At 37.1% G+C, this 24,984-nt stretch overlaps 1 protein-coding gene across 6 annotated transcripts in view; it reads right to left on the reverse strand.

Annotated features, from left to right (window-relative positions):
- GLS (glutaminase) overlaps positions 1–24,984 on the reverse strand; it is a 116,097-nt gene that overhangs the window by 42,540 nt on the left and 48,573 nt on the right. For 4 of the 6 annotated variants that reach the window (XM_067549007.1, XM_067549010.1, XM_067549011.1 and 1 more), the window contains 7 exons: positions 19,783–19,841; positions 11,474–11,506; positions 11,122–11,180; positions 6,867–6,933; positions 6,178–6,228; positions 2,477–2,653; positions 1,583–1,714 (listed from right to left, as the gene is read on the reverse strand). In XM_067549007.1, coding sequence (XP_067405108.1) covers positions 1,583–1,714; positions 2,477–2,653; positions 6,178–6,228; positions 6,867–6,933; positions 11,122–11,180; positions 11,474–11,506; positions 19,783–19,841 — 578 coding nt within the window. Of the gene's footprint in view, positions 1–1,582; positions 1,715–2,476; positions 2,654–6,177; positions 6,229–6,866; positions 6,934–11,121; positions 11,181–11,473; positions 11,507–13,096; positions 13,185–19,782; positions 19,842–24,984 lie in introns of those variants that run through there. The other 2 variants (XM_067549012.1, XM_067549008.1) reach the window with 2 other exon arrangements.

Below are 24,984 nucleotides of genomic sequence, written 5' to 3' on the forward strand. Positions count from 1 at the left end.
AGACATGGACTCTTTATAGATAGCACATTAAACAGTTTGAGCAATTTCACATGTGCTTCCTCCATTCAATAATGAGTATTCGCTGGCAGGACAGAGTGACCATTATTAAGGTCCTTGACAGAGCAAACATAACCAGCACTGAGGAAATGTTATTGAGAGCACAACTTAGGTGGACTGGACATGTCATCAGAATGGAAGACCACCATCTCCCAAAACAGATCTTGTATGGGGAGTTGAGGCAGAGCAAAAGAAAGAAGGGTTGTCCATATAAACACTTCAAAGATAACCTGAGGAGTAGTCTTCAGTGGACTGGCATTCATCTCAAAGAACTTAAGCAAGTGGCTCAGAACAGGATTCTGGCAGTCTCTGATAAAATCAGCATGTAACAGGTTTCAGTGGGATCAGTGAAATCATCTCCAGGCTGCATGTGAAAGACTCAACAGAGCTGCATCAAACATCATAGATATGGACTTCCCATGCCCTCAGTGTGGCCGACTGTGTGCATCAGGGTTCGGACTTCAGAGTCATATGCGTAGCCATAGATGAGAATTCTGATAATATCGTCATCATCAGAGATGGACTACCAACACACACACATCCTTTCTTTGTTGAGGTCTTTGATTTTTTTGAACACTGCCTAATTATCACTGCCACTGGTTGTAAGGAGACGAGAAAGAGGCAGAAGGCATCCCTGCAGTGTTCCTCTCTATGTTTGGAAGGCCAGTGATGTGTCATCATTCATTATTACTGTGCAAATGAAGTATTGTACAAGATCTCTACCATCTTTGGCCAGAGTCCAAATATTCTTAACACTGGCATCAAACAAGTCCCTTCAATTTTTTAAAGGTCATGTCTCCAGCAAAAGACAAAGCTAATGATGCTTGTCTGACAGTTGTCTCTGTGGAGACTTTCAACCCATCTTCTTCCCAGACATAGACGTATGATATTGGCCAAGAGATAAGCAACACCGTTCCCATTTTATTATTAGCCACCAAAGTCCCCAGTAAGCAGTGCTAATTCAATGAAATTATTGTTGTACTAACATATCGGAGCTAAGTGGAGTTTGTTAAGAGTGTCTTTCTGTGAATAATACATACAAAATGTCTCTTAATTCAGAAGACAACTGTCAGACAAGCCATCTTTAGCTTTGTCTTTTGCGACAGACTTGATCTTTGAAAGACTGAAGGCCCTGTTTGATGCCAGTGTTAGGAATATTTGGACTCTGTAAAGCCTTTTTAAAGTGGAAGAGATCTCGTATTCATATATCATCAAAAAAATCAATGCCAGTCTCATCTCACAAGACATTTTATTCCTTAACATTTTTTCATTAACTTTTTTTCCCAAGATTGGTTTCATCATGTTTTCTAAATGTTTGCACAGTCCAATAATACATTTAATTTGAATTATAGCCACAGAAGTCAGAAAATAAGCCTGCTTTTCAAACTCAGATCAGGTCAGACTGGAATTACATACAAGAACAAATTTAAGGATTCCACTTAAGTTCTGTTAGCCATGCTAACTGATTAGGTAAATGTTGGTTGCAAAAGAAAAAATATTCAAAGTTAGAGGAAGCCTTCCTTACATGACAGAAGTGAATTCCTTTAACGCTGTTGCCCATTTTGTCCAAAGGAGGTGACCAGCACATCAGACCCATAACATTAGGAACAACCAAAAGAATGCCACCAGCAACTCCAGATTTTGCAGGAAGACCAACCTAGAAGAAGTTAAAGACTTAATATACTATGTTAACATTCTAGTGTGTTGTGATATTTATAACACTTAGCACATAAAAATGTATTATATATAGCACTTTTAATGGATTGATCTCACAGTATTTTATAAGTTGGGTAAGCATTATTATCCTCACTTGACAGATAAGGCGACTAGACACACAGAGCAGCATTTAAGTTGCTCACCTAAGGTCAGACAGCATCTCAGTGGTTCAGCAAGGACTATAACCCAGGCCAGGTAATTACAGCAGAGAAGTGAAACACACACATCAATATCTAACACATCATTGATAATTTGCAACAACGGTGCTACAAAACTGTTTTAATGCAAAGATCCCTTTTGTTTAACCCTGACAGCTTAACATGACTTGAATGTGCTTGCATGCATGCAGTGTTTTACTACCTAATTTAGGATTTGACCAGTTACAACATCTGTTTGAATTAAAACTAAACTGAATAAGCAATGTAAATATTGCTCTTGAAAGGAGATGAGTTATATCTTTGAAACCTAATCGTATGTTTTTAGGCCGAAAATGAAGCCTGAGTTTAAAATGTCAGAAAACAGTACTTGTCTGAAATACCTTGAAGTGATTAATTTCATGATGCTTTAAAATGTTGTATTCAACTTCTGAGGAATTCACATAACAGCTTAAGTACAAAAAGATCAATTCTATAACATTTGTTTAAAACCCAGTATAGATTAGTTTCCCTTGCCAGATACAAATTAGCATCCAGCAGTTACTCACATGGAAGGCAAACTGTCCTGAGAAGTCATACATGCCACAGGAATGCATTAAACTCAGGGTATTCCGAACTGCTTCAGGGCTCAGTACTCTTTCACCAGTAATTGGGCAAAAGCCACCATTAGCCAGAGTTGCTGCCATCACACTAGCCGATTCACAGGTCACTTCAATAGAACACAGCTTGTGGAAGGGAAAACAATTCTTATTTGTATGTATAATCTCTATGTACATACAGTATGCTAAAAGGTTAACAATCGGAGGTCTGCATACTAGTGGCACTAAATGAGCGACTTATATCACTGAATAATAATTATTATTTTTTGTCTCAGCCAAAACAGTTGGGCCATTTCCTGAGAACAAGATTGGGGGGAAATGCTGGTTTTGCCCATTTAAAAAAAATTCTGGTGATTTTTCTTTGTAAAGCTCTAGCATCCTCAAACTTTGCGGTAGGGATTTGAAATTTGGCAGGCGGTGTCCCCCTGCCTTTTTTTTTTTTTTTTTTTTTTTTTTTTGTCGTCATCAGGGATGCGTCTTTTGCCATCCCCATGAAAATCTGTCCACATTTGGCCAATTTATAAGCCTTTGAAAAACTGCCCTTTGTACATGCTCAGTAGAAACTTCTTAAGATTTTAGCAGCATAATTCCAAGAAAATTCTATCTGTGTCAACTATGCCTGAAGCTGGCGGCTGAACCTGACTTCCCCTGAAACTGCAGATCTGGGTCAGGGCACCTAAGCGGAAAGCAGGGAACCTGTCTCTCCTGTGCTCCCAATGACCAACCGCCAAGCCCAGGCAGCACTGAAGAGGACACTGCTTGATTCAAATGCAGAGGGGGTAAGAACCTTAAATCTATGTGTATTTGGGATGGCAGGGGAGGGAGAACAGACTGAAATAAGCGCTTAAGGAGGGGAGAAGACGACACCACAATGACATGACAGATTGGATGAGAAGGTGGTGCGGGGAGAGAACAACTAGGACAGGCTCAGCAAAGAGACAGAACCAATGGGATGATAAGAAGGAGGTGAGGAGAAAGGGAGGATACCTGTGGCAAGGAGTTGGGGTGCAGGAGGAGAACTGAGACTGGCTGGACAAAGAGATTAAGAAAAGGAGTTGGAGTGGGGAATAGATAAATACTAAGACTAGATGAGAAACTACAGAGATTAGGAACCACTGGGGTTGGGGAATGTGGGGTGTGAAAGGAGGCTAGAAGGAGGGGACAGATCAGATGAGCAGAGGGGAATGGAGGGGACTGGGACTTGACAGGCAAAGAGACTGGGATGAGAAGCATGAGGAGTGGAAACTAATCAGCTAGCTGACAACAGTAGGACTGAGACAAGGAGCCAATAGTGAGATAGAAACAGGAAGGAAAGTAGGACAGGTCAAAAGGGACAGAGCAGAAGGAGTCACACTTGGGGGGAAATGAGGAAAAAGTGTCTGTGTCCTTTAAAACACACTGCCTCTAAAGCTTGGAATGTAATGCAAGATTCCTGAGTCTCACCATTCTTTTGCTATCAGCAAGTATCTGTGAAACCAACTTGCAAAAGTGTCCCATACCCGGCTCTACAGCTAGTCCACAGACGATGATAAACTAGTATTACTGTGTTACTCAGTTAGCTCAAACGACAGAGAGAACAGTAGATCTAAAGGTTTCAACCTTACTTATGAACTGTGCGGATGTAAGCTCACATGATGGAATTTGTTATTTCAGTTTGCTTTCTTAAAAAAGCTAGGAAATTACACTGAAAACCATGTTAAAAGAATATTAAGATTTAAAAAAACCCCAAGCTTTCAAAATAGACAGGAACTGACAAGATGAAGCTTGCCTGTGTAAACTTAATTTGTCCCTCTTTTATGCATGATATTAGTCTTTAATTACTTGATAGCTTGCTATTTTTCTGCACAGGACCCCTGATTTATTCAGTGCATAGGATGGACCTACCCTGAGGACGAAGCAGGGTTGTATAGTGAAAGACACCGTTGTCTGCAAGACGCCAAATTTACTGCACAAGTTGGAAGAGAGTGTAGTCAATAAGGCATGTGGTTTGCAAGAAGAGGAAGGACAGTCCTCCTGGCTAATACAGTTGAATGCTGTAGTAGAAAACTGGATCCTATCCCTACGTCTGCCACAGAGTTCTTACATGATGCTGGGCAAGTCACACCAAACTTTTCACAGGTGGTCACTAAGTGTGTGTTCCTCATTCTCTGGGGGCCTAAACTGAAACCACAAGGTCTGATTTGCAGAGTGCTGAACACTCAAAGTTGCAACAGAAGTCACAATGGGAGCTGTACTTCAATATATAAATTGCTATAGAATGCTATGTACACTTTTAGATGCCTAGGACCTGATTTTTCAAATAGGGCACCTAAAATTAGTGGACATTTTTTACCTTAATCTCTTTGTGCCTTGGTTCCCCATTTGTAAAATGAGACAATACCTCAACTCATATGGATGTTATGAAATAAATTCATTAATGTCTGTGAAGGACTCAGATACTATGATGAGCACCACAGAAAAGGCCATGAGGAAAATCAGTAATTTTATGTTCAGAGCAGGTTTTGAATAGAGGGCAGTAAACACAGCATGGGACGATACACTGAACAATGAGAAAATAATAATAATAATTCCAAATATGGAATTAGCTGTTCACTAAGTGAGGACAGTCCATCATATGCACTGAATGAGGCTTAGGTCCTGTAGGAAAAAAAACTGTATGTGATCATATTATTAGACCATATCAAAATGCATTACAAATACTACAGCTCTTAAATGCTAGTGCAATCCAGAACACAATACAATTCTGCACTCACTTTTACTAACAAAAGGTTCTTTGATCTGAATATTAGTTTGGCCTTGTCTAACTGAGGTAATAAAGGCAGACACTAAATTAGCCTCACAGCTTATCATAAATGAAATAGTCAATAGGTCGAGAGTCTACAGGGGCCTATTCCCCATCCATGAATGTTCAGATAAAGCTAGTGTTTAGAAATATGCTGCTCAGGAGTTAAGCAGAGAAGAGGGAGTAACATAAATCAGAAATGTGCCGCTTTCAAAACAAGGTTCTTGACTTGTCAGTGCTTCAATTTGCATGGGATGAAGTGACAGAAAGGCAAAATCTAGTCATCCTGTGAACATTGTTTACAACAGCATGCGTAACTTATCAGTGGATATCTGGGGAAAACTCCTGCTTGCCAAGTTTTTGTGTCACAACTAGTGCAACTATTTTGGGTGAAAGCAAAGCAAAAAATGGGCTTTTTAACTATTTACAAAATGTAGTTTTTATGTTTTAGTCATAAGACTCAATCTGATAAACAATAGACGAGGAGTGCAAAAGCATTGCCTCATTCTGAATACTACCCTCAAACTTGAAATTAAAAATATGTATACACATTATTCTATTTACACTATAAAGTTTAATGCCTTCTTCTGTGAAATAATGAACAACACAGAGAAGCCAAAATATTCTGCCAAAGCCAAACATGAATAATGCAGGCACCCATATATTATCTCACAACAGAAGCTTGCTAATTCACACAAACAATGGACACTCAGATTAGTTAAATATATCAAATGTTCTTTGTTCATTCCAAATATTTAGGTATTAACAGGCCCCTTTACATCTATGGAAAATACAGTGTATGCTGCTTACACTTTCAAAACTATTCCAATTCCATTATAAGCATTCAAGATTAAATAGAGTCAATCACCTGGAAGTAGAAGTCTAATACAGCAACCATGTCCGTGCCTTCTGGAAAACACTGGGGAAAATAGTAAAAGTAATATTTTAAACATGTTGATTATATCAAGACAGTAAATCAACTTTAAAATTAAAGAGATTAAAAAATAAAGAGATTTAATCAAATAAATTGCTACCAGCGTTCAAAATGTTTGCTAGATTGTAAAATTAAAACTAACAATTATACAAATGTTTAAAGAGAAAACTTTAATGTTTAGGAAAATTAAATGACCTTCTGTTTAAAAAGATGTGATTCTTGAACACATGAATACCAATCTCTATTTGCTAAAACACCTTTATGTAAGATTTGAAGTACAGAATATTTAACTATGTATGGAAACACCTAAAAACACCAAATGACATTTTTTAAAGAGTCACTTGTACTGAATCTTTGATGAAAGAGTTACAGGACCTGACTTTAGAATCAATAATCTAATATGCAGAAATGAGATTTTGGCTGTTCTGTTAAGCCCAAGTGTGTGTCTACATTCTCTCCAAAACGTATGAAACATACTTGCAAGCTACTGTACAAAACACACACAGTATTCTAAACCATGTAAATAAAAACCAGGTTATACAATAAAATGTCAAATTTCAGAGGCCAATATTATGAACAACACTAAAAGTCTTATGAAACCAGCAAACAAAAGATGGATAAACCTTCTTTTCTTTCAGGTAATAACCAATTGCAAAATTTCGATCTCCACTCTCTCTTTCAGACTGGAACCTAAAAGAAAAAAATAGTTTTCAAATACTTAAGAATGTAGAGAAGAACTCTTATAATGGTAAGAGGCTTTTATATATAAAAAAAAAAAATTATGGGCAAAAGCAGCAAAAGCCACAAAGGCAGACATCAATTTTTTCTTTGTTAAAAATCAAGCAAAAAAAAAAAATAGGTATAGGAATACTGGACTCAAACTGTGCACTATCTAGTCATTGTTACCCTTGTCCTCTGTCCTATGGGTCTAAACTTGCCACCACTGAATCCAATGATAAAATTCCTAATGAATTCAAGAATGCAGAATTCATTAAATCCATTTAAGTCAAGTCTCTTCTTAAAATTAGACTGTATGATCTTCAGGGCAAGAAGTGTGTTTTATGTTTATACAGCACATTAGACAACAGGACCTCAATCCTGACTAGGAACAGGAAAGCTCAGATAACAAGTCCTGGGGACTAATAACTTATTACAAACAATGTCCCCCCTCCTCACACTCAGCCAGGCAGTCGTGCAGGGGGAGAGACCTTGAACAGACTCAATAGGGGATGTAGCCAGGTGCCGAGAATGGGGGCACCTCTCACGTAGACTCTCCCTGGTTTTTAAAAAGCGTCTTACTCCTGCTAGCTCCCTCACCTTAGCTGTAGTGTAGGAGCGGTGTTTTTACAATACTGTGAGTCTAAACAATTGCCCGTTTTGAAATCTTGATGGAATTTTTCATGTTGGATCAAAATGGCAGAGGGTATGGTCGATTTTTCCACCTTTTTGGAATTTGCCATTTAGAATGCATTTCTGCTTTTAATCACTAAATAATACTGCTGAACTAACCTATAATTATGCAGTACTAGTTTAAAAGATTATGATCATTTGAGAAATAACAAAGACATATGTTATTTTCAAAATTACACGAACAATTTATTAGTCTAGAATACTGATAAAAAATTGGTGTTAATCTATTATTTTAACGGAGTCTCCTCATTTACTTCCCACCATCACAGTATTTCTGTCCTATACCTGTACAACTTTGATGAAAAGCTAAAAACATTCCACCTATCCAAATTTACTTTAATAAAATCCCATCAATATGTTTTATGTAATTGAGTAGGGAGTCACTTCCTGTCACTAAGCATGGTAAACAGATTAAAGCACAATGCAGCCTAAGAGAACTTTCTTTCAGACAACACAACTGAGGGGGAATCATGCTGATTTTTGATGGACAGACGTTCTGTAATGACAGACAATTGTTTGGTTTGCGACCCTTATGCAATTAATGAGTTTATCTTTGCTGACACCAAGTTTTGATTATAATTCTGTAAACCTTTCGGTGGCATTTTTGGATACAAGAGGATCCAATAAAAAGGCTGCTTGCTAAATGCAGCCAATACGACACTGCACTGCACTATGATAAGCACATTTCTGATTTCAGACCATAGTTTTTATGAATAATTTTATGAACACAAGTCCAAAGGAAAGTGAGAAGTTTCATAAAGTCAAGACTTGAAAAAAATCACCAGACAGCTACTAGCCAGAAGTAGATATAAAAGGGTGGGATAGTTGGACTGTGGAGGCGGGCAGCCTTCACCTTCAGAAGCGCTGGTCCGTGGTGAGGTGTACTAGGCCCTGTGGTAATACAATCTATTATTATTAACAACAACAACAACCACCACCAAGGGAGGAGGATGACAGCTGAGCAAGCCTGCTAGGGCAAGAGGGGTAGAAGCTGCTCTCCCCTCTTGTTCCTACTCAAGGACAGGACAGACATAGGCAGGTAAAGGCTCTAGAGCGGCCTGGGGCACCTTGGGAACAGAGGATCTCTGTCCAGATAGGCCTGTCTTGAGATGACCAGGGACCCCAAAAAGGCCAAATGGGCATTGAGGGATATGATGCAGGTGGCCACAGTGTAGGAAACCAGGGAGGAGTCTGGGAATGATGAGGTTCCCGGTCTCAGGAACTTCTGAAGAAGACTAAAAACGGAGATACTCTGTGCCATATCCAAAAGTCATGGTAGCACCATGAAGAGGTTGAGAGGAGTGGTGAGTCAAGTTCCTGTAATATTAACAGGTCCCTTGGTCCTCTGAACCTCACTGCTGTTAGGCATTGTGAGGTGGCTGGCCTGCACAATGCCGCTGTTTCCCCTAGATGCAGTGCTGCCCTTGTGCTGGTTACAATAATGGCACTATAGTCAGTGGTCCCAGACTTGCAGTGCCGGCTGTATCAGTACCATTCATGAGCTGGACGGTGCCAAGCAAAAAGCCATTGGTGCTGTGCTGGAGACTTCAAAGGTGCTGACTTAGGACAGTCATCAGGCCCTTGAGACAGTGCCAAGTGCTCAGTGCCACAAACCAAACAAGCTTCTGTGGAAGTGACACAAGCCTCCAAAGTCTCAGAGAAGCAGTCTGAGGGAAGGACTTTTTTTAGGTGCTCTTGCTCAGACATCTGCTCTTAACACTGCCTGCTCTCTAAGTTTGTCTGCTGAGTGCCTTCTCTCTATTTTAGCCACTTTACACGTTGCTGTAATCCACAACCCATAAAAAAAATTAGTTCACTCTTCAGAGCAGGGTGTTATATATGGGGAAGAGAAAGGGATCTGATTGATCCGAGTCCGATGACAGGCCCATAGACTGGTTAAGCAGAAAGGTCTCCAGTCTGGCCTCTCTTTTTGCAGGACTGGGATGTAAATGATTTACATACCGTGCATTTCCTCAAGACAGTGGAGGCACCTTACATGTGTGTCACTGGCAGACATGGCTCCCTCACAGAAATGGCAGTACTTTAACCCTAGGGCCTGAAGGAGGCCATCCTGGGAAAGCTTTTTTTGTTACTGTTGTTTAATTTGCCCACAGACAAATCACAAATACTAACCAACCAAAATAACTAATTATGACTACCAAAGGCAGAGGCTGGATTACACAGGTATGGATAGCAAGCACTGTCTCAATGCTTGGAGAGGGGTTAGAGGAACAGATGGCAGTTGGTGCACTCTGCCCTTTTATGCCTTCACTGAGGCATAAAAAAGTTACCAGACTGCTGTCCCACCCACAATTAACTGTAGTGCATGGAGCACAAACATGTCCTTAATGCAATGTGCATCTGGACAATCGCTCGAAAGGGAAGGGAACAAATTCTATAGAATGCTGCACCATGCTTGGAGGAATCATCTTTCATATAGATCCTTTTACTAAAGGGCATTTAATAAGCTTGAAACTCCATACCGATAGCCAATGAAGCAAGAAACGTGTATGTCTTTTCTCCTCCTGTCCCCTGTACAGCTTTCTGGCAGCTGTGAGGAGAAGGCAGAGAGACCTTCACAACTCTACTCTTTCTCAGTTACCACCATTTGGATACTCAATCTGCATGAGTAATTCCAGAGCCTGCCTCCTGTGCTGCTCATTATTTCCTCCATCAGCAGGAAACTAACACTTGACTGTTTCACTATTGCCCACAGAGTTTTGATTATCAACAGTAAAAGTGACCAACATTGTTTGTTTCACTCTACTACTGTTTAACAAAACTATAAGCAACAGCACAGGCACCTTCTCTCTGCAGACTTTGAAAGATGCTGCATTATTTTATACTTGGTTCACACATGGAGGTTAGCCCAGAAACCACAGAACTTGAAATGTCATTTTTTAAAATATAAGATTAAATTCTGCAGAAATTGACAGTATAGTGTGAATGGATTTTAAAGTTTAAACTCCTTCTAAAATGTAATCTAATTCAACAATACTTTCTCTCTGGTAGAAGAATAATTAATTAAGCTTTTATCAGCTCAAGATCTAACGTAATAAGGTGCAGAACTGAACTTTAACAGTTGAACAATATCTACTTTTAGTGGCTACCAATAAAATATACATAGTATATGTAAATTGACTATAAGTAGGCCAGTCATTTTTGAGACAAAAGCAAAAAACCCTTTTCTTAAGAGAAAGAGGGAAGGCAGTAAGAGAAGAAGGAAAAGAAAGGACATATGACAGTGAAATGTAATGAACATACACCTCCTTATGATGTATGTGAGTACAATCAAGAGGGATTTGTGAGTTAAAAACAGGGAATCAGGTTGAGGCTCAAGTCAACAGGTAGACAGCTGCCAAGTGGTGCAGGTCACTGATTGATGGTTTGAGTGTCTGAACAGGGTGCAGGGATAGGGAGGATCTGGGTGGACCATAGACACTTTACCACCAAGCTAAAAATACTTACGTGGCATTACTGAACCCAACATACTCGTTACCAGCCATATTATTCATAAACTGCATCATCTATTAAAACAAACAAAAAAAAAAAAAAAGCATCACAAAATCTTTAGATCTGATAACATCATAACTCAAACCAAATTTTCAACCTAGCCTTAACTGAGACTGTTTGGGGCATAGAGTCAAAGCCATTAGGATGTCCAAATACCAAATTGCACCAACAAATCAGGTAGCTGTTTAAATAGCTCAAGTTTCACTTGCCATTCGAAGGCAAAAAAAACCCTGAGGCCAATGTGAATTCCAGTATCACCAAAGCTAAATATGATAAACAGTACCAGAATTTTATAATATTCACTTACATAGTCAAATTTTTCTGCATTATTTGCTCCTTGCTGCAAGGAAAGAAAAATTTTTACAAGAATTGTTAACATACAAAAAACAATATTTAGAAGTTCACTTAATATGGATTAGGGTTTTTTTACTTGTATATATTAAATAAAGGAGTAAACATATAAAGCTTCTTAAATCTAAATTACTACAATCATTTTGTTCATTAATATAAATACAAGAAAAACCTAATTAAAAAGTTAGGAGAGTAAACAGTTTAGATAAAATTTACACAAAGAATCCTACAAGATGTTTTTATCAAATACCTGTATATAAAGGGATGGATTTAAACAGTAAGAAAGGCATGCTTTATTTTAAGTGCTCTCTATTTAACACAACATACTGACAAAGAATAGTGCATAGTAATATACATGACACACACACAAATTCATTGTAAGCAATGTTCCTACAACGAACGTAACACTGGATTACAAGTATAAAAGGTTAAAGATCTTGTCTTATTTTATATTAGTGCTGAGCACAGAAAATTCGGACTCCAGGCTAAAAGTGTTTCTTATGGTTAGTGTTCATAACAAGAATTTAATTCAGATGAGACTTAAAATAAAGTGTTACCTTTACTATAAAAATAATTGTACTTAATTTAAGAGTGAAGGTAAATGTCCTATCTATATAAAGGAACTGATTATTTGGGTTAGCAAAATATGGGTATTATTCAAAAATTACAATTTTAGAATCTTAAAACTTTAAATGACAAGACACTAAAACTACATCAACATTTTGCTAGTAACGTAAGAAAAAAGTCAAATCTTATTGAAATATAATATTTGTTAAAATTAGTTCTTAGGGGATTTTTTAAGGATGTTTTCTTAAATTTAGTAAATGCCAATGAAAGATGTATTGCTTCTTTATCTCTATTTCTGATAACTGACCTGCCATAAATTCCTATAGGGGCAAAAAACAAAAACAAAGAAACAAACCTCATGCATTTTACTTTGTTTTGAAACAGCCAAGCTGTTTAATTTTAATTTAAAAAAAGTTTATAAAACAATGGATTAAAAATCTGAAATCATATCAATTGGCATCATATACACTGATAGAAACAGTACATATGAGGTTTTGTGTTTTATAAAGCACTTTAATATTAAAAATAGTCTATTTAGATATGCTAGCCAAAAAGATTTATTACCTCAAGCAATCCAAGAAACATTACTCACACTATGTTTAGGATAGACAAAAAAAAGCAGCTTTGTATGTACCAGCATTTTACTTAATGAAATGCATAAAGCCAGTTTCATTGCCCACTCTACAAGAGGATTAAGGTGTTGCACATAATCTGTGAAGCCCTATACAACAGCTCATCTACAAGAGGATGTGCAGTCACACACATATGATCGCTAGCCGAAAGGAATACCACCCTGCTGTGTCAAAATTATGTGCCAATGGTCCCTTACACTTATAAAATAAAAGAATCAATAATCTTACTATTAGAGCTAATAATTTCTAACTAGATAATATGCTAAAAAAATGTCACAATACATTTCATCAAAATGTCTTGAATAATATACCAGAATACAAGCCTTAAAAAATGTAATGCCAAATCTGTTCAATGAAAAATAATTAAAAGAAGAAATTACCAACTTCATTGAACTGTTGCAGTTGTCAAAATATTCCATAGATCATAATGCTGTAAAATACGTAACAACATTTAAACCACAAAAACCTTTTCAACCTTTTAAATCACAATGAACATCTTTTTTGGGAAACTGAGTCAGCATTAGTTATGGGATGCTGCATCAATAATCATAGGGTTAGACATTTAAAATAAACTGAAATAAGTTATGCTTTTGTTAAAAAAGGGAGAAGGAGAAAGATCATGCTTTGAGCAAAAATACAAATACATAATATTTTGGTTCTTTTTTGTTCAATTGAAAAAATCCTTTACACTTGAATAAACTGATTTTACTAACAAAATATAAACATGATGGGCAAAAGTCAGATGTATGATTAATATATCAGTGCTATTTTCATTTCAGCATTTAAAAAATTCAATGTTTTCTTTATCTTTTATAAGCACCATCTGAGTCCACACTTAGAGAAGAAAATACTTGTACACTGCATCTTCTATACACTAATGAGCATGTTGACCAGATGATGTACACTTAGGTCCTGATCCTGTACACACGTGTACTTAACTTTAAGTACGCAAGTAGCCACACTGAAGTCAATGAGGCTACTCATATGCTTAACACACATGCACAGGTAACTGCATGATCGGAGCCTTACTTGTACTCAATATAATTCAGAAAAAGAACAAAAAGTTTTATTTCCGTTGTGTTGGCAACCATAGAGATCACCACCACCGTTTCCCTTCCACCGACTTCTAAATCAACCGAACAGACACTGAGACACAATACAGGTTTTCTGATTGAAGTTCAAATATAGATACTAAAACTTAATTTGACTTTCTATGGAAATTCTGAAGATATTTCCATAACAATTTAAAGAATGAAAGACCGGGCAGCTTTTGCCCTCTTTAAAGTATTACTTGTCTTAACTTTAGTTTGGTGTTCCAGTTTGTGATTTTAATTAATTTATATTTTTCAAAGCTTCAGAAGTAATCCATCTATCTAAAATGCTAATGAAAGGAAATGATCCATGCAATATCTTCAGGAACATTAATATTACATATATTAAAATATATATACATATACACACTTATTGTATACATGCTTGTGTGTATATTTTTGTATATACATTTGTATATATATATATATTTATATATACACACACACACACACACACACACACACACACACACACACACACACACACATGAATAAATGTTTATAAATGTATACAAAACAGTTTAAAATGTTAAGACTGAAACAATCTGGTGATAGGCAGGAAATTCAAAGTTGTGACACACAGCTCTTAAAACTCATGCATTTTTTTAACACACTAAAGCATAATGAAAGAGTTATAGCTGTCAAGCCTAACTCTGAATTTCTTTGCTTGACATTTTGGGTTAGTACTTTAGTAGTTTCTAAACAGGTTGGGGTTTTTCATGGGGGGGGGGGGGGGAGGTTTGTTTATTAATTTAATTACTTTTAGAAAGAAAAAAAATATATAATGTGGAAGTTTGTTCTTATTTTAAGATAAACATTCTACTAGATAAATACTAATTGAATAAGATGGTAGCATTTTGTTTCTGTAATGTGTAGGGCATATGAATACAAGTGCCTATGTATTTGATATGGCAAAATAGGGAGTTGTAAATACTTGTCAAGGAATGCAATAATAAACCCACGTAAAACATATTTGAAAAGTCGCTTTTCATTAACATTGGAGTTCTAGTTAATTAGACCATAATGTAACATAATGTCTTTGCCAAATTACCTTTTTTATTAATCCAATCACTTAATTTGTTAATTTGAAAGCAACCCAACACAGTAATGCATGATGCTTAAACATACCTAGCAATTTTAGTTAGATCTTAATAAAATGTACTCTACAGTGATGACTTTATATGCCAAATTTCAACATAGCACAATGCTAGGATTAAGTTATAAACCCCCCCCCAGAAAACACAAATACTGATACTATTATAAGGACAGCAGCAAAATATTTACATTTGAGTATTTTACCTCAAATTACCTCTTAATGAATTTATTCTAGATTTCTGTACTTACACACTTTTTTTTTTTTTTTTGCTTAATCTGTGCATGTTCTGTGAAAACTGGTGTCTTGGCTGCTTAGCGTAACATTTTCACCTCTGAAATACTTGGGAGCACAATGTCATAGACAGTATTTGATCCACCAAAAACAATATTGTCATTCTTAAATTATATATGAGTATATATACACACACAAACTATTTTTCTTGTGTCCTTAATATAAGCATTGAATACTATGTGTGATTATAAATTATTTACATAATTTGGGACACTGTGCACTACAGAACAGATTCTATGCCAACTAATGTAACATTTACAACTAAAGTAAATTTCAATTAATGTGTCATAATAAAAAGCAAAGACAAAAGAATGTGAATATTTACAAGTCACTGCATCAGATATTATAAAGAACTGAGAAACAAGAAAAAACCTACAAGTTTATACCTCTCTTCTGTTGTTCAACAACATGAACCAACACCCAAGTAGAAGAGGAAACAAAAGTCTTGGGCATGTCTATGATCACGTTGGTACATGTTTTCAAATCCATACGCATACACCTATTTAAACATCAGACAACCAGAAGAGATAACTGGAGTAGACAGCATAGATGAATTAAGAAAAAAGATAGCATGTGCTTATGTAATTATACTATTAGATATACTGGATGAAATGAAGGGACTTTTATCAAGTGGTATGAAGATGCAGTATGGAAAACATCTTTAAACTTCTATGAACCTAAAGGTTGTGTAGTGGCACTCGGCAAGACCGTGACACTGTCACCACGTCTCTCTTTACTCACAGTCTCATCTATTTTGTGATTCACAGCACTTTATTGCTAAGATAATGTCAGAATACTATGATGTATGTAATATTCTTGGATGACACTAATTTATATGCTTAGTTTCAAGAAGTGTCTGTAGCAGCTTAATTGCACATCTTATTTTTCTGCAAGGTTACTTAAGTTTAGCTGAGGATGTATATGCACTACTTCTATCCCAATCTTCTTCCAATTTTACCCCATGCTAATAATCCTTTGGAAATTTTTCCAGTTACTTTTGATAGCACCCATCACTGTAGTATCTAAACGTTTCCCATTTTAATTGGATCTGCACATAGCATCCAATTCTTCTTGTCTCCCTAAATGTAGAAGGTTCTATTTGAAAAAGGGTGGGTTTTTTTGTTTTTTACATTTTGTGCATTTAGGTGCTTCCTGTTATGATGGAAAGGATTTATTAATACAGAGGGGGTCTTGCAACATGCCCTGTGGGGTCAGATTCTGAATCAATATCTTCTCCTCTGGCAATTCCTTCCACATCCATCCTACCTCCCTTACCTCCACCCTCGTTCATACTTCCTCTCAAGCGCTCTTGAGGTTTGTCCTGGGTTCTATGCGTTGTATTTTCCAAAAGAAGTGCAGCTATCTTGGTAGGTTATGAAAGGAGATGCAGTCACTGGTAGGGCTGAAAGCTCACATAGTAGGAGCTTTGACAATCAGGGTCAAGGCCTCAGATGGCAACAGCAGATCAAATAATTAACAGGATCAACTATACTAGATAAATATACATCTTCCAAACAATGGAACATTGATAGTCTGCAGAAAACTTGCTGGTTACGTGGTGCTGCATCTCCATGTTTTAAAGTGTTTTATGTCACTGAAGACAGCTAAAATGATAAATACTTTCCTAATATTATCTTTCCAAGTGAGCAATTGCTGTAATTACCACTACGTTATGTGATTGTGCATGTAAGTGGAAGTGGCTACCCAATCATAAAAAAGTGGGACAATATAATCCTTTTTATTAAGATTCAGTCAGCAGCAAGAGAGAGATTCAGAACCCCAAAACAAAAGCACTTTTACATGGTTTAAATTCTGAAATAGTTATGTGAAGTTTAAGTACAACTAGCAGAGCCTGGAGTTAAGACACCAAATTTTAAATAATAATTAATAGTGAATAATAGTAATTATACTGTTGTACTACAGCTGGGCTGTCATGTAAGCTTTTAAAACCACATGATGTAGTTATGCTTAGTAAGCCAAACAAATATGAAAATTAACAGAACATAAGTGATATTAAATTAATTACAAAAAACCCAATTACATATTAGGTCTATATTCTTTTCCAAGATGTGTATAACTCCAACTGTAATCAGAGTTGTGGGTGTGATCCTAAGGGCAGAATTTTTCCCTTAAAGTGTTAAGATACTTATGTCAATACAACTCATGCATAGTGAAAAATTGAGATAAATTGAGACAAACCTTGAGATAAATTCTCCACTCCATGAGTACCCATTATATCATAAGTACTAACGATAATTATGTACAAGAATGATGAGGCAAAGCCAACTTTTTTTTTTTTTAAATTGATACATCCAGAGCATTGTATTCTATTTATATTTAGAATACTTTTAGAAAATTAGCAGATGAAATAAAGGAGCCCTTAAGTGAAGTAATAGTTTCACCAAAAAGGTAAAAGCTAGTAGTAGAGCAATAGTCTCTCCATACTTCTTGACATTCTGGCATTAGATAAAATTACATTGTAAGTTCCATATATTTGATCACATTTAAGATAAGATAAACATTTAATTGGTGGATTCCAAGGGCCATGCATGGTCCTCAATAAGTATGAGCAATTCCCATGGATCCCAATGATAGTGAATGCATGTGAAAGGAGTGCAGCATATGGTTTTAATTTAGCAATGTGTTTAAGAAAATATTGATAAATCTTTATATAACCATTATATCCAAACTGAAGTTTGTCAGTGGTCTATCCAAATTTTCTTCACAATTCACATGCAAGACAGCTAAATTGCAGACGATAGGTTATCTGCACAAAATATAACCAGTTAAAGTTTTGTTGTACCTGTTGATCCTGAATATAATATTCCCAAAGTAACATTTTTATTATTAGTTATTTAAATGTTAACTAGCATCTTAGCGGAAGCAGTACATGAAATTATCTATATATTGTCACTCTGAAAACAAATAATGAAGTGATAGTATGATATGTGTCTATCAGATGTACAGATACGACAGACAAATGTCAATGCAATGCAATTCAGTTTATAAAAATATTACAGTAATTTTTTAAAACAAATATCAGTTACATGTAATACAACTAATATTTGTTGTATCCATTTAACTACATCATTTATCAAGAACTCTACATTGGTGTCTTCCACAATAGTTACACCCTGTGCTTTTGTCAGAGAGCAATGACCAGTAAGGCACACTATAGTAGGAGTGACATTTTGATAGCTCAGACAAATGGGAGACTAATATAAATTTTAACACTCACTATTACCAAAGTGAATTTCAATGCTCAGCTATCCTTTACAAAAACTAATCATGAATACATTTACCTGTCATATTTAAGGTCATTTTCTTTCACCTATAGCTATTAAAGATAAATGTCTTTAAGCAGGAATTTGTACAACTTATTTAATATAAAATAGCAGAAAATCATGACAGAAGAAGAAAGAACCTTTCATAACTAATACTTCGCAGGCAGGAGCTAGGAAATACACCATAGGCTAAATGAGTTTCCAGATTTAATAAACACAATGTAAATAGAAACTAAAAAGTCATGCTTGGAAATATTAAGTAACCTAGTTTTAAATTTTCCACATCAAAACTATGGAGGATTGAAATATTCACTAAAAGTCAGTAAATTCTAGACAGTGATTCACCACTACAAAAATAGATTTTCATTCCAAGAATTGCAGCAAGGGTATGATTTACACTGAGCAAATCACCATAAAATCCACATCATTTACAAATCTAACAATACACCTGCACACCCATAACTAAGGGCAAAATCCTCCCTTCCAAAACGTAAACATGCATTTATGCAGGAACATGGCCTAACAGGGCTATATTTGCTATGTAATCTAATGTTAACTCATCGAAACATGCATAGATGTTAGTTTCCAAATACACTTATTTGAGAAAGTGGACATTTTATGTCCAAAATAATACTAAACACAGATGTTAAAAGGGTGATTTAACTATACAGGTGGTTAATTGTGGGCAAGTTTAACATACATGCACGGAATTTAGTTGTGCAGCTTCTACAAACGAGAGCTAAACTGTAAAACACTCTAATTTTACCACAGAAGGAAAAAAAAAAATCCTATTGTAATTTTATGCAAGACAGAAGAATCAAAGTTCAGAAGCACACTTGTGACTCAGTCATTAGGCGAGAGAAAATTTAGTGCATTTCTGAGGATGTACTCATAGCCTCTAATTATGAGTAGAAGACATTTCTCATAACAAAATTGCACTAAATGATCTGTCAGTGGGAAAGTACCTAATCTTATCCATTTATCTGCTTTGCCCAGCATACAAGATGCTAACTGGATGGGTAAAATAGTAAAAATAAAGTTGTGAAGAGAAGAGGAGGTAAACAGTGTTTCATCCACATTACTCTGGGTCACAGCTCATGATCTCTCTCTTTCAGAAATCATTAATGAAAGTTTTAGTGCTACACCCTTGTTTTGAAGAGTTTACTTTGCAAGTCATACAGCTTGCTTGCATGCTTCTGTGTGCTAGATAGTAAATTCCAATTAGACTTCTTATCTATACACACACATTAATTTTCCACATTCTAATGCAATACTCAGAATAAAACTAAGTATGAACGTTTTACCTTGATTAAGGAAGTGATGACAATTGCTCCAGCATTCACCATAGGATTGTGTGGCCTGTCTGTGAAACAAAAAAATTAAATTATATATACATACTTAGGGCTGAAGTCCACAGTTGTTTTAAACAAAATTTAAAAAAAAAAAAAAAAAAAAAAATCAAAGTCAGCCAACACATATTTGAGTAAAACAATTATATACACATCTTTCTTGAAGCTATGACTTTTATTTTATGGTAATCATAAATTACAATACTGTAATCCAACATTATACACCTGAGCAATGTGTAATGCACTTTTTTGCAGTTACAAGTGCACCACTCTAGAACTTATAAAATACTTCTCTCCATGAAGTGAGACACATCACAAGCTGACTTTTACACAGCCAAAAATCTTGTGTGACATGCCTTTTCACTTTACTAAGAGGTATGTCAACAATACCACGGACTCTACATTCTGAATATATACATTTCATTTGTTACTAGTCTACTATATACAGTGCTCTGAAACAGTTATGTGAAAAGATTATTCCTAACTTGTCCTGACTTATATTTATAGTATTAATTGAATGATGAATCTATTACCCATACTTTAACTATTATATTAGGAAACACCATGTGGATGAACACCACATTAACTGATGTATGAACCCTAAGCAAAGTGTCAAACCCAGATGGCGTACATGGATGGCAGATTTTACTAGTGAATCCCTGAGTTAATGATTTTACTTCTTTTACAGCTAACAGGCAGATACTGTTAGCTCCCTAATTATTTATATACTCTCTAACCATACAGGGAAGCGCACATATATTTATTCTAGCTAGCACATTTCATGACAGCAGTTATGTACTACTGATACTAGCTTCAAAAGGGAGTATATTAATACCAAGGACAGAACTAAAGCCCATTTTTTTATTTTTAAATCCTACTGTCATGCAGACTAAGCTGACATAACATACTGAGGCTTCTGACTTGTATTACATAAATATTAATGTTTTTAATTAAATAAATACTACTGGGAATTGTAATAGACATTTGACTCAGTCCTCCATGACACTGTGATAAATTAGCACTAAACAAAACAACTGTAGACCATATTAAATGTATTAAAAGATGATTAATATCTCAAAAAGTAACTGTAAATGGGAAATCATCAACCTAAAGGGATGTTTTTAGAGGGGTCCCCTCAGTGATCTGTTCTTGGTCCAATGCTATTTATCATCCAAACGTGTAATCTCATCAAAAACAAAGTTTGTTTGACAAGACTTATTTACCATAAAAACATGTTGATTGGCATTAAATTATGCTATCATCCTTTAATTCCTAAAGGATTGTGTCACACATCAACCATTCCATCAATCTGCCTGGGATTAATGTCAGGCTAATAACCCTATACAAAGATTCCTAACCATGGGCGAAGAACTTTTTCAAATCCTATGAATAAGTACACTTTCCTTTGGAATATGTGCACTTAGGGAAGGAAAAAGAACTAAAAGCTAACTTATTATACAATCAGCTTCAACAATGAAACCTATAGACAATCATATACAAGAAATCCATGGATTACCACACCTACCTTCACAGATTCAGGAACTGCCCCAAACACACCAAGAAATCTGTTATCTACATTCAAGCACTCAAATATCACAGAATATGCTCCTGGGAGAAAGTCTGGAACATACACTTTAACACACTTAAAACTGCCTTAACCGGACAAGGACACTAAACCAGAGAAGTACATCGCATCATGGAACGGGCCACCCAAATACACCAAAAGAACTTCCTTCAATACAGAAATAAAACCCACTCCAACTGCACACCCGTAGTTGTCAGCTCCCATCCCACATTGGAATCCATACAGGGTATCATCAAACAACTATAACCCATACTTGATAGAGACCTCATCTTGAAAGAAATCTTTCCTGAACCCCCGCAGCCTCTCCAAGATCATCATCAGAAGCAAGCTCCCCACAGACCAGGACACACCAACTCAAAGCTGCACCAGACCCTACCAGAACAACAAATGCAAAACCTGCAGACGTATCTCCACTGCTACAATGATCAATGCCCCACACCCCCCAACCACACACAACACAACTTTCAAGATCTATGGATCCTATACACACCTATCACAACATGTAGTATGCCTCCATCCAATGCACTACATGCCCCAATAACAACTATGTGGACGAAACCAGACAATCACTACACTCTTGAATGACTCACAAAGGAAAATGATAAAAGACAAACACACCCTATCACCTGTAAGTGAACACTTTTCACAAAGCGATCACTCTATATCTGACCTCTCAGTCCTCATCCACAAAGAAAACCTGCACTATACTTTCAAAAGATAAGCCTGGGAGTTTCAATTCAAAACTCTGCTAGACACTAAAATTCACGGACTGAATAGACACTGCATTTATGGCTTATACAGTAATTTGTAACCCACTAATCCCCCTTTTTTGCCCTATTACTAAAGAGGTGTTAATGGGCCACTATATCTTCAATGGTCCCTTAGAATACGTGCTAATTACTTATGCTAAACAATCTGTTCCACATTGCACTGAGCTGTGATGCTCAAAACACATTTCCCAGACCTGAAGAAAAGCTGTGTGTGGCTCAAAAGCTTGTCTCTCTTACCACAGAAGTTGGTCTAATAAAAGGTATTACCTGACCCACTTTGTCTCTCAAAATTATTACTATTCCTCCATATACTGCTCAGTTTAGGGAGCTGTTTGATTGCCAAATGCCACTAAAGCATATAAATATATGCCATACAGTCAAACATTGAAAGTCATTGGCTACACTTTTATTTAAAGTTTAATTGAGCATGAAAGAAAACTTACCTGGTCTACTTAAGTCCCTGCAGTCTCCTCCGTTATTAATGCAGCCTTAAGTTACCTATGGATACATTTACATCCCCAGATATACCAAAGATGTCCTCATACCCAAAAACACAATACTCCAAAGTACAAATCCTGATATCCCTTCCCCATTAGCTGGTTTGCCCTCTTTGTGCCCAGCATTGAGACTTGTCCCCAATACACTAATCAGTGTAGAGCTGCCAAATTTAAATGTGGTAGAAATATTAATATTGATATAGGCCTGGTCAGCACATAAGGAGCATGTTTCTTTCCCTCATCCCATCCTGGATTCTCTTCTCTCTAAGAAGGAATTACTCCCCTAGTGCAGTAATGATGGTTCTTCGAGATATGTCCCCCTATGGATGCTCCACTGTAGATGCACTTGTGTCCTCCTGCAATGCTGATTGGAGAACTTCAGTAGCAGTGTCCATTGGGCCCACACATGCACTGTCTCTCCTTTTGCTGTGCCACGAGGCTAGTCAGTGTGCGCAGGCCAATCCCTTCAGTTCTTTATCTACTGCAGAGTCATAGATAAGAATTCCAAAGTACAGACAAGGAGGGTGGGCTGTGGAGCATCCATAAGGACACACATCTCGAAGAACCATCATTACTTAAAGAAGAAGTTATTCACCTTGTGCAGTAGTGTCCCTATGGGTGCGCCAGTGTGGGTGACTCCTGAGCAGTACCCCTTCTGGAGGGTTGGGACTTCAGAGTCGGGTCAACTACAGATGAGAGTACTGTGGAATCAAAGATGGCATTGGAGATGGAGTCCCCAGTGATCGCATAATGTTCAGTGAAAGTGTGGACTGATGGCCCATATCACCACTCTACAGATCTCTGAGTTAGTGACATTCTTCAAGAAGGCGACGGATGAGGAGAATGACCTTGTGGAGTGTGTACAAATTGAGTCTGACAGGTTCATATTGTGGATTTGGTAACACTGTCTGATGTAATACGAGACCCACTTAGAGAGCCTTTGGGCTGATACTGAGCCCCTGGGATCTTTCCGCAATGGAGAGGAAAAGTCTACGGGACTTCCTGAAGGCTCTTGTCCTGTCAAGGTAGAAAAGCCAGAGTTCTCCTAACATCCAGGGTATGGTGGGTATAGCCTAGCTGTTGTCTTGGTGAGGCTTGTGGTAGAAGATTAGAAGGTGACTCGATTGATTCATGTGAAACAAGAGGTTACTTGAGGAATACTTCAGATGCGGCCTGACCGTAACCTTGTTTGGTAAAAAAAAAAAAACAGTGTGTGTGTGTTTCTGGTTGGGTGGGAAGGAAGAATGTGTCATCAGAACTGCTATTTCTTCTATTCTCCTGGCTGAGGTAATTGCTATCAGGAAGGCCATTTTCATCTATAGGGATTTCAGCAAACATGTGGCCATGGGTTCAAAGAAAGGCCTATTCACCCCTTCCAGTACCAGGTTTAGATCCCACATGGGGGTAGGAAGTCGAGGTTGAAGGAAGAGGTTTATTATACCCTTGGGGAACCTTTTAGTGGTTGGGTGTGAGAGCACTGAGTATCCCTCTACAGGTTGGTGAAAGACTGTTATAGCTGCTAGATGTATCCTAAGGGAGTTTAGGAATAATCCTGATTTTTTTTAAGAGTCAGAACATAGTCTAGGATGTGTGCAAGAGTCGCAAATGTTGGGGAGATTTGTTGGGATGTACACCAAACCTGAAACATTTTTGCAGGTAAGTACATCACATGGAGAACTTTCTATTGTGCAATAGAATCTCTTGTACTTCCCTTGAATGGGAGTTTTCTACATGTTGGAATCAATCAGGAACCATCTTTTGAGGCTGAGACTCCCCTACTGGAATGCAGGGCATGCCCTCTGTCCTGTGAAAGGAGGTGCGGAAGAGCTGGGATGGAGATCAGCGGGCATGTTGCAAGCTGTGCCAGGTAAGGGTACCAGCTCTTTCTTAGTCAAGTGGGAGCAATCAGAATGATGTGAGCACCATCCCTTTTTATTTTTAGCAGGACCTTCAGCAGTAGAGGAAACGGAGGAAAGGTGTAAAGAAAGTTTTCGTCCCATGGAAGAAGAAGAGCATCTCCCAGAGTGCTGTCCCACCCTGGAGTAGGCATTTCTTGTTCTGATAAGTGGCAAACAGGTCTGTGGATGGTGTTCTCCATCATGTGAATAGGTCGGGGAGTGCTGAAGGGTGTATCTCCCACTTGTCATCGTGTGGGAATTTGCAACTGAGACTGTCCACTACCAAGTTCTGCATGCCTGGAAGGTAAGCCACAGATACAGTAACAGTGGGAGAGGCACCGGTTCCATAATCTCATTGCCTCTGTGCATAGGGAGGGCAACCTGTCCCCTTGCCCCTGTTGGCTGAT

This window comes from Emydura macquarii, unplaced genomic scaffold, assembly GCF_026122565.2.
Source record: "Emydura macquarii macquarii isolate MOO-44397 ecotype Brisbane River unplaced genomic scaffold, CSIRO-AGI_Emac_v2 contig_1253, whole genome shotgun sequence".
Lineage (NCBI taxonomy): Eukaryota > Metazoa > Chordata > Testudines > Chelidae > Emydura > Emydura macquarii.